General features: G+C 40.3%; 1 protein-coding gene across 12 annotated transcripts in view; it reads right to left on the bottom strand.

Moving 5' to 3' along the window:
* gbf1 (golgi brefeldin A resistant guanine nucleotide exchange factor 1) overlaps window positions 1–14,181 on the bottom strand; it is a 289,880-nt gene that overhangs the window by 54,966 nt on the left and 220,733 nt on the right. For all 12 annotated transcript variants that reach the window (XM_043679174.1, XM_043679176.1, XM_043679179.1 and 9 more), the window contains 2 exons: window positions 5,860–5,997; window positions 4,557–4,645 (listed from right to left, as the gene is read on the bottom strand). In XM_043679174.1, the coding sequence (XP_043535109.1) occupies window positions 4,557–4,645; window positions 5,860–5,997 (227 nt within the window). The remainder of the gene's footprint in view (window positions 1–4,556; window positions 4,646–5,859; window positions 5,998–14,181) is intronic.

The following is a 14,181-nucleotide window of genomic DNA, read 5'->3' as shown; positions in this document are numbered from 1 at the left end:
GACATGACCAGCTATCCTTAGTAGCCACACACAGATGACAAGCAACATGAATTCGACTGGGACAACACTACTATTATAGGACAAGCCAAACAGAGAACAGCCAGGGAATTCCTAGAAGCATGGCACTCATCCACAGATTCAATCAATAAGCACATCGACCTGGACCCAATATACCGACCACTGCAGCGGATAGCTGGAACTGACAACCGGAAACGGCAGATTCAAACCACTACAAATGCCGGAGGAAAGATCACAGAAGCGCTTCACAGGAGGCTCCCAAGCACTGAGGATGTCACCTAGACAGGGGACGACCCATCTGCAACACAAATTCCCAGCTCAGCGAACAGAACCACAACAAAAGGTTGCCCCTCAGGCCCCGCCCCCAAATCCTTCCCCTCCTACCTCAACCTATTCAGCCTCTCCTTATAACTCAAACTCTCTAGCCCTGGCAACATCCTTGTAACTTTCTTTCTGCACCTTTTCTAGTTCAACAACATCCTTCCTATAGCAAGGTAACCAGAACTATATGCAGTACTCCAAAAGTGGCCTCACCAAATCTTGTGCAGCCTCAATATGACGTCCCAACTCCTATACTCAATGCTCTGACCAACGAAGACAAGCATGCCAAACCCCTTCGTTAGTGCCACATCGACATGCAGCGCGACTTTTAAGGAACTATGAAACTGTAACTCCTAGGTCTCTGTTCAACAACACTCCCCAGGACCCTACCATTAACTGTGTAAGTCCTGCTCTGGTTTGCCTTACCAAAATGCAATACCTCACATTTATCTAAATTAAACTCCGTCTGCCACTTCTGGACCCATTGGCCCATCTGATCAAGATGTCTCTGTACTCTTAGATAATCTTCTTCACTGTCCACTATACCACCAATTTTGGTGTCATCTGCAAACTTACTAATCATACCTCTTGATATTCTCACCCAAATCATTGATATAAATGACAAAATAGTGGACCCAGAATAGATCCTTGTGACACACCATTGGTCACAGGCCTCTAGTCAGAACAACAACAGTTTACCACCAGCCTCTGTCTTTTACCATCAAACCAATCTTGCTTCCAATTGGCTCTCTCTCCCTGGATCCCATGTGACCTAACCTTACTAACCAGTCTACCACGTGGGATCTTGTCAAAGGCCTTGCTAAAGTCCATGAAGACGTCTACTACTGCCTTCACCTACCTTCTTGGAAACTTAATAAACTCAATCAAATTTGTGAGAGACAATCTCCCATGCACAAAGACATGCTGACTATCCCTAATCAGTCCTTGCCTTTCCAAATGCATGTAAATCCTCTCTGTCAGAATACTCTCCAACCACTCACCCATCACTGACATCAGGCTCACCGCTCTATAGTTTCCTGGCTTTTCCTTGCAGTCTTTCATAAAAATTGTCACCACATTACCCACTCTCCAGTCTTTGGCACTTCACCTGTAGCTATCAATGTTACAAGTATCTCTATAAGGGGTCCTGTAATCTCTTCCCTAACTTCTCACAATGCTCTGGGATATAACTGATTTACCTACCTTTATGCATCTTAAAACCTCCGGCACCTCCTCTTCTGAAATGTGGACAAAATAGCAATGCTCATTTCCCTAATTTCCCTAGCTCCATGTCATTCTCTGCAGTAAATACTGAGGTGAAACCTTTTGTTTAACATGCCATTCATCTCCTGTGGTTCCACACATAGAGAGCCTTGTTGATTTTTAAGGGGCTTTATTTGCTCCTAGTAACTTTTTGTTCTTAATGTACTTGTAGAATCTCTTAGGATTCTCTTTAACCATATTTGCCAAATCTGTCTCATGCCCCTTTTGCTCTCCTGATTTCCCTCTTAACACCTACCCCCTACCACATTCCTTCAGGGTCTCACTTGATCTGTCTATTCCTACATACACTGCCTCTTTTTCTTGACCAGAGCCTCAATATGTCCAGTCATCCAACGTCCCCTACACCTTTCAGTCTTGCCCTTCATACTAACAGGAACGTACTCTCTCTAAACTCTCAGCATCTCCTTTTTGAAAATTTCCCACATGCAAAATATTCTTTTCTCTGTGAACAGCCTCCCCTCCCCTCTAATACCATTTCAGACAAAATAGGCCGAATGGTCTACTTCTACTCCTCAGGGTTTTACATGGTTGGCATTACTCTTTAATTAAATCGCACATTTTTATTGAAAGTAAATTTCACCATCCATCATGGTGGGATTTGAACTTCCATACTCAGGACATTAGTCTCAGGTTCTTTGGGTGGCACAGTGGCTCAGTGGTTAGCACTGCTACCTCTCAGTGCCAGGGACTCAGGATTGATTCTAACCTTGGGTGACTGCCTATGTGGAGATGGCAGATTCCTTCTATGCCGTACAGGTCTCCACCAAGTGCTCCAGTTTCTTCACACGTTGCGAGGACACGCAGTATAGGTGGACTGACCATGGTAAATGCAAGTATAGGGTGGGTCTGGGTAGGATGCTCTTTGGGGGAGGGGTGTTGGCATAGGCTTGATGGACCGAATAGCTTCCATCTGCACTATGGAAGCTAATTAAGAATCTATGGATTCTTAATTACTAGCTCAGTGACAGTACCACTGCACCTCCACCTCATTTCGAGGCAAAGAAGTATTACCATGTGTGAAATACAAAGTATTAAATGCAAAATTAAACGAGTTGTCACATGTACACTGACAATATGCAGTTGTACCCTGCCACCACCTCTCTCGACTCTGCCACAGTTGCTGAATTATCAGCTACTTCACAAATATTCAGCACTGATGGGTAGAAATTTCTTCCAATTAAACATTGTGAGGACTGGAGGCTGGATCCAAGACAATGACTTCAAACTTCTGAACTGCCAACTCCATTCGTTTTTCTGGTAAGTCTGCAACATCAGTCTGTCTGGAACCTCGGTATCTTTTGATCTTGAGCTAAGACTCTAAGCTGTTATTCGTGCCACACAAATATTCCTACCTCCCTGTATCACCCGATATTGGCACCGTCTCAGCCCATCTACTGCTGAAAAAGCTAACGTCTTCTTCATTTATTCTGCACTCCCCTGGTAGGCCATATAGAATCTTCCTCCTTAAACTTTAGGTCATCTAAAAACACGACCAATCGTGATTTAACTAGAGCCAAGCCTTGTTCACCCAATACCTGCTGGCTCCTGGGTAAACAACATCTTGATTTACAAATTCTCATTCTTGTTTTTAAATCTCTCTATTTCCTCCCCACTTAATATAACTGTAATCTGCTCCAACGTCACCATCCTTCAGGATCTCAGAACGCCTCTCAACCATGCCTGATTTTAATCACCCACTCCTGCAATTTCCTTGAAGCCAGAAAGTGACCAGCTTTCCCACCTTGCCTCTGTAATAACTCAGAGTGTGACAACCCATCTTAAGATCCTATCGAAATTTCTCTGTGTCTCCTGTTTTAAACTCTGAATGAGGTTTTTCACTTGACGGCAGAGGCGGAGGAGCGAGCTGATGGCAGTTGACAAAATTATGAGATGCATGGATAGATTTGAGTTTAGAAGAATGAGAGGCAATCTTATTAAAACATACAGGATTCTCAAGGGGCTTCACAGGATAAATGTTGAGACATACATCATTCATGGGAGATGCTAGGAAGAGATGGAAGAGTCTCAAACACAGGGGCACCAATTTAAGACTGAGATGAGGAGGAATTTCTTCTCTCAGGGAGTTGAATATCTTCGGAACCCCTTGCCATACAGAGCTGTGCGGATAGAGTCCTTCTGTATACTTAAGGTGAATCAGATAGACTTTTGATCAGGGATTACAAAGTAAGGGCACAAAAGTGGATGTGAAAGAATGTCTGATCAGCTATAATCCTGTTGATTGACAGAGCAGGTTCAAGGGACTGAACAGCCTAATCCTATTCCTTTATTTTATGGTCGAACTTGATAATTGTGTAAAAGTGGAATAAAACATGCAGCTGAAACTTGGACAAGATAGGAACAGGACATTAATTGGGAGTGCCCAAAAGCATGGGCAAACAATTCAGGTTGCAGGAGGTGTCATTTTAAAAAAAGGAGCTGGGAATCAAAGGAAAAGATAGCAAGATTTATGGAAGCATTTCACTGTCTTAACATAAGACCTCCAACCATGGGCAATCTGAGGAGAGCTCCTAAGGACCCAAAGACATGAAGAGTTTTACAGATGTAGCTACAGTTATGGCTACAATTGAATATTGGGTTGAGAAGGATATAATTATACTTAATTATAATTTAATTATATCATACATATTCGTTTCAGTTTAATTTTCTGAGTAGATCGTTGGGAGTAGGAAGTGGACAAGAAAATTTCTCCAAATAACAATCTTTTGGAAGGGGGTTTTATGCAGGTAGCATCAGAATGCACAAAGTCAGAAAGCATTCCACACCTCAACAGTGTTATGGTTATTTAAGCAGCAACTTGATCTGTAGCAATACTGTTGCAACAAGGCTATTATACAACATTTCACGTTAAACCAGTTGTGAATTGGGAGAAAGAATAGAGGAGAGACTGTTAACATGGAGTATAAATTACTTACTTTTTTTTTGCTTTTAATCTCTGACAGTTCCTGAGGACTTGGTAGGAAAGAAGAAAATCGAATTGGTTTCTTGGGTGGCCTCTTCTCCACTGCAAATGAACATATCAGAACTCAAAATCTTATGCTAATTTTGAAAATGTCTACATATAGAAACACAAAAATAAACAATTTACAATTTGCATTCTTACAGCTAATTTTTGACCAGACATATGCTCAGCAAAATGCAGGAAAAAAACCTAACCTCTGACAAGCCAAAGAATGTTAGGATTGTGAATCCTGATTCCAAAAAAAAATTGTGACCAAAGGAAAGAATGTTTAAAAATGAAAGCTTGGCACAATTTAGAAATACAAATCTGAATTTATCTTTTCGTCCATCTTATTTTGAAAAGGAACCATAAATAGCTGTATTGATATTGAACATTTCAAGATACCTTGATAACAAAACAGTTTTTACAAACCTTGTTGGCCATGGGAGAAGTTCACTAGCCTATCCTAATCTTATCATTAATGCTGTAACATAGAGGTTGTGCTGGATAACCATTAGGCTTAGTAAGCATAACCAATTTTTCTCTCTTGCCTGGCTCAAGGACACTGCAAACAAATGCAATATCCTTATGACTGCGGAGTTCGCCAGTATCTCAGCTAAGTCCACAAATTAACTCTGGGATCTTCACTGGCCTCAGCCTAAATACAACATTAATATCCTAAAAGGTTCATGCTTTACTTTTTAATCCAAGTTCAAATGGTAGGAAAGAAACTTGCACTCTAGAAACAACTCAGTAACAACTGGGCTATAGTAAAACAAAAGCAAAATACTGTGGATGGTAAAGATCTGAAGTTCCAAAGAAAAGTTATTGGACTCTGATCATTAATTATTACAAGTTCTGCAAGATGTCCTGGCTTCATTCAGCACTTTCAGTGTTTATCTTAGCTGTACAGAAGTTAAGTAACACTCTATACCATAATTTAACATTATTGCAATTTGTCCTGCATAGAAATTTTATCTTGTTCATAAAGTGCATCAAATAGAATCACTGTCAAAGATATTTCCATAAAAATGTTACAAATAAATAAGACATTACAAGGATTTGTACATTTTTGTCAGGGTTATTGATCTATGGTAGAATTTTGTCAAAAAACATGTTCTTCGCAATAGGATCCAAACAGACAAGGGACTATAGTTCGGTATCCAAAACTATTGACTAACTGTCTTGGTGCAGTACTCAGTGCCAAAACCATAACCATGTAACTCAAGGATTTTTAAAATGACCTGGAAGCTTTTTAATTAAGCTTTAAGTTTTACCTGTTTCACCTTCATCTGGAACCTGCCGGCCCAATTTCATTTTTTGAGCCATAAGGTGGCCACTGGTTGGCGGGTGAGGTAGTGATACTTCCATGTCCGAAGGAAGTGAATTGCCACTAGTCCCTGACTTTTCGATACCTGCCCAGGAAGTAACAAGACTTGGATTTATAAATTGCATTGCATTTTCTAACTTTCAAGATGTTCCAAAGCACTTCTAAAATGTTGTCAATACTGTCATGTAGAAAACATGGCAGCCAATTTGTGCAATACAGGATCCCAAAAATCTAAATGCATAATGACCAGAAAATCTGCTTTACTGATGTCAGTCGAGATACAATTGATGGTCTCCTAATCGCACAGAACTCACCTGTTCTTCAAAATAATGTCTTTCTCCACACACATCCAATCCGCCTAACGCTCACTTCCAAATGTAAATAAATCTTGTCTCTCAGCATCTTCTCTAACAGTTTCCATACCATGACATCAGGCTCACTGCCTTTAATTACCTAGATTATCTCGGTTTCTATTCTTAAATAAAGGGAAAACATTGGTCTTTTTAACGCCACTGGCATTATGGGTAAAGTATTAGCATGGATAAAGGATTGGTTGACTAACAGGAAGCAAAGAGTGAGGATAAATGAGTGCTATTCTGGTTGGCAATCAGTAACTAGTGGTGTGCCTCAGGGATCAGTGTTGGGTCTGCAATTATTCACAAGTTATGTCGATGATTTGGAATTGGGGACATGTAGTGTGTCAAAGTTTGCAGATGACACGAAGATGAGTGGCAGAGCAAAATGTGCAGAGGACTGAAATATTGCAGAGGAACATAACTATTTTAAGTGAGTGGGCAAAGGTCTGGCAGATGGAATACAATGTGAATAAATGTGAAGTCATCCATTTTGGTAGGAGTAACAGGATTATTACTTGAATGGTAAGAAGTTGCAGCGTGCTGCTATGCAGAGGGATCTGGGTGTCCTTGTGCATGAATCAGAGAGTTGGTCTCCAGGTACGACAAGTAATTAGGAAGGCAAATGGAATTTTGTCCTTCGTTGTTAAAGGAATCGTGTTTAAAAGCAGGGAGGTTATGTTGCAACAGTACAGAGTGCTGATGAGTCCATACCTGGAGTACTGCATGCAGTTTTGGTCTCCTTACTTGAGAAAGGAGACTAGAGGGGGTGCAGAGGAGGTTCACTAGGTTGATTCCAGAGTTGAGGGGGTTATCTTATGAGGAGAGACTGAGTAGACTGGGATTATGTTCATCGGAATTTAGAAGATGAGGGGGGATCTCATAGAAGCACATAAAATTATGAAGGGAATAGTTAAGGTAGAAGTAGAGAGGATGTTTCCACTGGTGGGTGAAACTAGGACAAGAGAGCATGGCCTCAAAATTAGGGGGTAGCAGATTTAGGACTGAATTGAGAAGGAACCAGAGTGTTCACCCAGAGTGTTGTGAATCTGTGGAATTCCCTGCCCAGGGACATAGTTGATACTATTACAGTAAACGTTTTTAAAGCTAAGATAATTCCTTTATTGTTAAAAAAAAACTAAGGGTGAGAGTACGGGTAAGAGGAGCCGAGTACACAAAAAGATCAGCCACAATCTTATTGAATGGTGGAGCAGGCTCAAAAGGGCCAGATGGCCTCCTCCTGCTCCTGGTTTTTATGTTCAGTCCTCTGGAATCTTGCCTGAGGTCAAAGAGGATGCCAAGATATCTGTTAAGGCTCCAACTATTTCCTCTCTTGACTCCCACAGTATTCTGCTATAGAACCTACCTGGTATTGGGGACTTGTCCATCTTAATGTATTTCAAGACACCCAACACTTATTCCTTCATGATGACCTGCCCATGAGTATTTACTTACCTTCCCCTAAACTCAATGTCCCTCTCTTTGGTGAATACTGATGTAAAGTATTCATTAAGGATCTCACCTATTTCTTCTGGCTGCACACAATCTCCCTTCTTTATTCTGGAGTGGATCTACTCTTTCCTTAACTACCTCCTGTTCCTAATATATGTATAAAATGCCATGGGATTCTCCTTAACCCTGCTCGCCAAGGACATTACATAGATGCTTTAGCCCTCCAAATTCTCCATTTGAACCCATTCCTACTTTCTTCATAATCTTCAAGAACTTTGTTTGCTTTTAGCTGCCTAGATCTTAGGTATGCTTCCTTTTCTTTTTGACTATGCTGAAAATTTTCCCTGTCATCCCTATCCTTCATTTTCACAGGAACATGCTTATCCTGCACTCTTACCACTAGACTTTTAAAAAATTCCACATGTCAAATGTGGATTTACTCTCAAACAGGGGCTCTCAATACACATTCTCCAATTCTTGCCTAATTTGGTCAGAGTTGGCCTTCCCCCAATTTAACACCTTAATCCAAGGTCCACTCTTGTCCTTATCCATACAGATATGAAATCTTACAGAATTATGGTCATGGCTCCACCACTGAAACTTGGATCACCTGGCTCATTTCCAAATACCAGGTCCAATATGGCCCCCTCCCTTGTTGGGACTATCCATGTACTGCTTCAAAAAAAATACTCTCTCGGACAAACCTAACAAATTGCTCCCCATCCAAACCACCAGCACTAAGCGAGTCCCAGTCAATATAGGGGAAATTAAAATTACCCACCACAACTATACTGTTATTTTCACATCTTTCCAGAATCTCTCTCTCTATCTGCTGGGAGGTCTGTAGTATATTCCCAGGATTGTAATTGCGCTCTTCCTATTCTTGATAGTGCCTCACTGCAAGTTTCCTCCAGAGGTATCCTCCCTCAACACTGCTGTGATATGTTCCCTAACCAGTAATGCAACTCCTCCATCTTTTTTGCTTCCTCCTCTGACTTGTCTAAAATATCGACATTCTGGAACATTAAGCTGCCAATCTTGTTCCTCTTTCAGCTAGGTCTCTGTGATAGCAATAGCCTAACTGCATGCATTAATCCAGGCTCTAAGTTCATTCAGCTTCTCCTGCCAGGTGAACTGCTGTCATGATGTACCATGATGTATCTTCGTCTTATGTTCTCCTTTCTTATCTATTGTAGCTCATCGGTCACCCAACTAGACGGAGGTCAAATTCTTGGTCTGCTGTTCTCCACTTTGCCCTCTGCAGCAGATATGTGTAGCTGTTCAGCCTTGATCAAAAGGCTGAAAACCTGACATTGACTTTTTTGGATGCCACTTTTGAAACTGCTCTTTTGTTCACGCAGTTTCAAGCACCTCTTAGTTTTCTTTTGCTCTGTACATAGCATTTATAGCATTTGTCTTGGTATCCTCAATTCAAAGGCATCTTCTTTTATAGATCTTTAATTCTTATCCATGTTTCTGAGGCATCACAAGACTATAAAGTCGTTACAATGCAGGAGGAAGTCATTCAGCCCATCGTGTCTGCATCAGCATTTTTAATCTTTGATGGTACACCACCTCCAAACACTAACTACAGGTCAGGATTTTCACCAGCAAGACGTTTAAACAAGACCAAGCCACATCTAGAGTATAGCAACAAGAGTAGGTCAGAGACTCTATCTTCCTGATCTCTCAAAGCCTCAAATTAGGAGCACAAGAATACAGATCACTCCCTTATCTAATTGTTCCAGTGAGACCCCATCTACTTCAATCTTTACTCAAGTTTCCTCTAATATATTCCTTCTAACTATTGGGGGTCCATGCTATTCATTGGAGATGTGTTTCAGTAAAATCTGATTAAAGGCAGAATAACGGAAAAAACAAAAGGGGATTTATTTCCCATTTAAACTATTGAATGGATTTTCAACAACATGCAGAAATAGCAAGTGTGAAACAGTTGCACAAGAAGCGAAAACGGTTCTCTCAAGTATGTACATGCAAATCAATGGATAATGGGGCAACAAAGAGTGGAGTAATGACTAGCGCAAACCCCCCATCCCATTACTTATTGTTACTGGTGCTCATACGAAAGTCATATTCTAGGTTTGCAGATTTTGCTTGATTAATGACATTTTGTGGGGTCGCTTCTGAATGCAATTTCCTTGACAAATTGCAGGCATCTCTACGGTCTAATTCTCTCACATGCTGTTGTAAATCCTAGTTCTCAAACACAGTTTCAGTCACAGATCACAACCTGTAGGTAACTTACAGGTCAATTAGAACAGCTCAATAATCTACCAAAAAACAACACATGAACTATGTCAATATTCTCCCACCAACAAAAACTGCCTTTTACATCAAGCATCCCAGTTTCTGGTCTCAAAGTTACATTAGGATATAATCATTCCTTTATTTGCTTTTTCTTATCATTAGTATTTGGAATGATTTTAAGTGCTATAGAAGTCTTGTTTGGATATTTTCAAAGACAGAGGTGAAACCAATGTTTTTCCAGAGTACAAGGAACATGCTGAGGTTTAATATGGGTTATTCAAAGCTAAAGTATGACTAAGAATATTAATGAGAAAATAAAGAAGAAAGAGGAGGAATATGATGCACACTGGAACAATAATAGCAATAGAAATCAGGAAATTATCTCAAATGCAGGAGGCCAAGGCTAGAATAAGGAAAGCTAAGAGAAGTGGGAGAAAAGGATGTCAGATTGCACTAAAACAAATAGTAATTATTCTTCAAACATATTAATGGTAAATGATTAGTGAAGGACGGAGTGGGACCCATAAGGACCAAGCTCACTCAAGCAATGGTATGGCAGAAGTACCAAATACTTTGCTTTTGTCTTCATCAAATTATAGATGATGATAATGGTCCAGTTTCAAGTATGGATAGTGAGCAACTGGACAGTATAGTGATTAAGAAGAGGTACTGAAAAGGCTGGCAGCACACCACATAGAGAAGTTGCCATGCTGAGATAGGGTGCATCCTAGATTGCTGAGAGAAGTAAAGAAGCAATTCATGCTGCATTTATTGGAGATTTTCCAGGCCCCCCATAACACAGAATTAGTCCTGGGGGCTGGAGGATTGCAAATGTGACACTGTTGGTTAACAAAGGGGAAAAACATAACTCAGAAAACTACAGACCTGCCAGTTTGACATCAATAGTGGGAAAATCGATAAAGGCCATAATATGGAATAAGATAAATATACAGAGAAAAATAAGTTAATACTAGACAGTCAAAACAGCTTTGTAAGAAGTCAGGTTTGACAAATTTAGTTGAGTTTTTTGACAAGGTGACATGGGCACTGGACAAGGGTAGCGCTGTGCATGTTATATATTTGGACTTCCAGAAAGTATTTGAAACAGTGACATATGGCAAGTTGGTTAGCAAATTAGAAATGTTTGGGATTAATAGATTCTTGGCAACATGGATTTGAAGTTGGCTAAAAGATAGGAAGCACATGGTCGGTATACATGGGTATTTCTCAGACTGGAGATGAATTGAAAGTGTTATTACTCCGGCATTGGTGTTGGGACCCTTGCTTTCTCGGATTTGCATAAACAATTTGGACATAGATGCTGAGGGCAAAATGTCTAAATTTGCAGCTCATACGAAGCTAGGGAGAATAGGGAGTTGTGAGCAGGATACTGAGCAATTCAGAGACATTGATATGTTGGCCAAATGGGTAGACATCTAGCAGATGAAATGTGAGATAGAAGAAACATGGAAAGATGATACAGGTTCAAATTGTACAACTTTGAGAGCAGTACAGGAGAAGTTCCTTTGGAGTTCAAGTGCGTCATTCTCTTGGCCAGACAAGTTGAAGCAGTTGTTAATAAGGCTTATAAGATCATTGTGTTTATAAATAGAGGCAGAGAGTACAAAAATAAGGAAGTGATGCTACACTAAGAAAGATGGTAAGGAAAAGCCAGGGAATTATAGACCAGTGAGCCTGACATTGCAGGTGGGCAAGTTGTTGGAGGGAATCCTGATGGACAGAATTTACCTGTATTTGGAAAGGCATGGGCTGATTAGGGATACTCAACATAGCGTTGTGCATGGCAAATCACATCTCACTAACTTGATTGAGTTTTCTGAAGTAGTAACAAAGAGGATTCATGAGGGCAGAGCGGTGGACGTGATTTATATGGACTTCAGTAAATTGTTCAACAAGGTTCCTCATGGTAGACTGGTTAGGAAGGTTAGATCACATGGAATACAGTGATACAGAATTGACTCAAAGGTAGAAGACAGAGGGTGGTAGTGGAGGGCTATCTTTCAAACTGGAGGCCTGTGACCAGTGGAGTGTCACAAAGGTTGGTGCTCGGTCCATTGATTTTCACATTTATATAAATGATTTAGATGTGAACATAAGAGGTATGCTTCATAAGTTTGCAGATTACACCAAATTGGAGGTATAGTGGACAAGCGAAGGAGGTTACTTAAGGATACAATGGGATCTTGATCAGATGGGCCAATGAGTGGCAGATGGAGTTTAATTTAGATTAATGTGAGGTGCTGCATTTTGGAAAGGCAAATCAGGGCAGGACTTAAGACACTTAATGGTAAGATCCTGGGGAGTGTTGCTGAACAAAGAGACCTTGGAGTGCAGGTTCATAGCTCTTTGAAAGTGGAGTCACAGTTACATAGGACAGTGAAGGCAGCATTTGGTATGGTTTGATTTATTGGTGAGAGCATTGAGTATAGGAGTTGGGAGGTCATGTTCTGGCTGTATGGGACGTTGGTTAAGCCCCTTTTGGAATATTATGTGCAATTCTGATCTCCCTCCTATCGGAAGGATGTTGTGAAACTTCAAAAGGGCTCAGAAAAGATTTACAAGGATTTTGGCAGGATTGAAGGGCTTGAGCTTTATGGGGAGGCTGAATAGGCTGGGGCTGTTTTCTCTGGAGTGTCAGAGACTGAGGGGTGACCTCATAGAGTTTATAAAATCATGAGGGCCATGGATAGGGTAAATAGATACGGACTTTTCCCTGAGGTGGGGGTGTCCAGAACTAGAGGGCATAAGTTTAGAGTGAAATGGGAAAGATTTAAAAAGGACCTAAGGGGCAACTTTTCACACAAAGGATGGTATGTACAAGGATTGAACTGCCAGAGGAAGTGGTGGAGGCTGGTACAATTACAACATTTAAAAGGCATCTGGATGCATATACGAAGAAAGGTTTAGAGGGATATGGGCCAAGTGCTGGCAAATGGGACTAGATTAGTTTAGGATATCTGGTCAGCATGGATGAGTTGAACCGAAGAGTCTGTTTCTGTGTTGTACATCTCCATGTCTTTACATCTCTACAAATCATTGGTCAGATCATATTTGGAGTACTGCATTCCGTTCTGGGCACCTTATTTATGGAAGTATGTTAAAGCCCTACAGAACCTCAAAAGAGATTCACTAGAATGATATCAGAAATGAGGGATTTGAGACACAAGGAAAGTTAGAGAAATTGGGCTTATTCTTATTGGAGCAGAGAAGATTAAGAGGTAACTTTATGAGGTGTTCAACATTATGAACTATTTTACCAGGGTGAAGAAAGATGTGCGGTTTCCAATAATTGTTTTATCGATAACATTTCAAGATTGTCAGCAAGAGCTAGGAATGAGATGAGGAGAAATTTCTTTACCCAAATAATTGTTAGAATTTGGAATGCACTGCCTGGCATAGGGGTAAAGGCAGATTGCACTGGAGGTTTCAAGAGAGAGCTAGACATATATTTGAAAGTGATAAATTTAGAGGATGATGGAGTTATGACTGGAGAATGGGACTAACTGGTTAACTCTGTCGGGAACCTGCATAAGATAGATCAAATGACCTCCTTCTGCATTGTAAACTTCTATGAATCTAAAGGGATGATAACACCTTTTTATTCAAAAAGGGCAGCCAAACCCATAGCTATACAAAGGAATACTGGACTCAATGACCATCAGAAAATTAGATGAAGCAAGTATGTGAGCAGTTGACTTGAACAGTAAGCTGCTTTGCCTTGTGCTGTGTTCTAGGGTACAAGAGAGGTGCATTCTACAATCACCCTTATATTTACAGTCAAAATGTTTATCAGTGACTTATCCTGAGTCCTTAATGTCATAATTTGATGACATGCATGTGTCACTATCAAACCAACATTAATTAGTAATAAAAATTCCAAGTATTAATTTAAGAATACAATGAAACAGTTCAAGGTACAACATAATAGATAATCCAACAGAAATACAGTGTGCATCTGAAAGTTAACGATATGTTGCCTTCCAGAGTAAGTGAGTCTCAAAAATCACAGTAATATCTTCTCATCTCAACTAGTGTATGAAACGATAATACACATCTTTCAGTGACTTCGAATCATCAATCCAGAGGACGATTTGTCAGTCTTAATGACAAGTCAATTTTTTTAAACTAGTCAAAATGACAATAGTTCAAGAGCTGCAATTGTTACTCAAAACACT

This window comes from Chiloscyllium plagiosum, chromosome 38 (assembly GCF_004010195.1).
Source record: "Chiloscyllium plagiosum isolate BGI_BamShark_2017 chromosome 38, ASM401019v2, whole genome shotgun sequence".
NCBI classification, from domain to species: domain Eukaryota; kingdom Metazoa; phylum Chordata; class Chondrichthyes; order Orectolobiformes; family Hemiscylliidae; genus Chiloscyllium; species Chiloscyllium plagiosum.
Note: the sequence above shows the minus strand (reverse complement) of the source record. Positions and strands in the feature narration are given on the sequence as shown.